Source organism: Kryptolebias marmoratus, unplaced genomic scaffold, assembly GCF_001649575.2.
Source record: "Kryptolebias marmoratus isolate JLee-2015 unplaced genomic scaffold, ASM164957v2 Scaffold25, whole genome shotgun sequence".
Taxonomy (NCBI): domain Eukaryota; kingdom Metazoa; phylum Chordata; class Actinopteri; order Cyprinodontiformes; family Rivulidae; genus Kryptolebias; species Kryptolebias marmoratus.
Window position 1 is genome coordinate 88,032 of NW_023665759.1, and position 832 is coordinate 88,863.

Sequence of the window (832 nt, forward strand, 5' to 3'; positions counted from 1 at the left end):
TTATCCTCCATGACAGTTTGAAACTGGAGCTCAGGCGGAGCCGACCGGAGCTCGTCTGACGTACGCAGCGCAGACTAGCAGTGTGGAGAAAAACTGCTCTGATTTCAGTCCATACGGTTAAGGAGGTAAAGGAGGAAGGAAGGAAAATTAGGTGTTGACTTAAAATATTGATGTAGATGGATTTTTCTAATTGATGAAGTCAATTAATTTAATGAAAAAAAATCTATAAGTTGTTTCTGGATTTTCTTTGTTTGCATCTGTTCAAAAACTACAACAGACTGAGTGTTCACATATTTCCTGTTCATGTTTAATCTTTTGTTATTGCCTGCTGCTGAAATAAATAAATACTCAATAGATGATAATGTTTTTGCTCCTATCTGTGAGTTTGTTTTAAGTGTTGAGACAAAGTTGAAGATCCTCAGCTACTACTACAATAAAATTTTAGCTCAATATCTATACAATTTACTGAGTTATAGCATTTTATGTTCAGGCAACTTTGATTAGTTGTGGCGAGTTTCATTAAGATCTGTTTGATGATTCATGAGATATTTTACTAACAATATTCACACACACACACACACATTGACAGGTGATAAACATGTCTGACCTCAGAGTCTCCAGTCTACATTGTGGACTCTCCAGAAAACCACACAGCTGCTTCACTCCTGAATCCTGCAGCTTGTTGAGATCCAGGTCCAGATGTCTCAGATGGGAGGGGTTGGACTTCAGAGCTGAGCCCAGATAAGAACAGCTGATCTCTGACAAACTGCAGCTCCTCAAACTGAATAAAGAATAAAACAGTTAAATAAAATCATCTCTAATCCCTTCAGAT

At 37.7% G+C, this 832-nt stretch overlaps 1 protein-coding gene across 1 annotated transcript in view; it reads right to left on the bottom strand.

Annotated features, from left to right (window-relative positions):
• The window catches only part of LOC108251420 (NACHT, LRR and PYD domains-containing protein 12-like), a 21,963-nt gene that overhangs the window by 5,091 nt on the left and 16,040 nt on the right, over positions 1-832 (bottom strand). Inside the window, exon 8 of the mRNA XM_037974361.1 lies at positions 608-781. Coding sequence (XP_037830289.1) covers positions 608-781 — 174 coding nt within the window. The remainder of the gene's footprint in view (positions 1-607; positions 782-832) is intronic.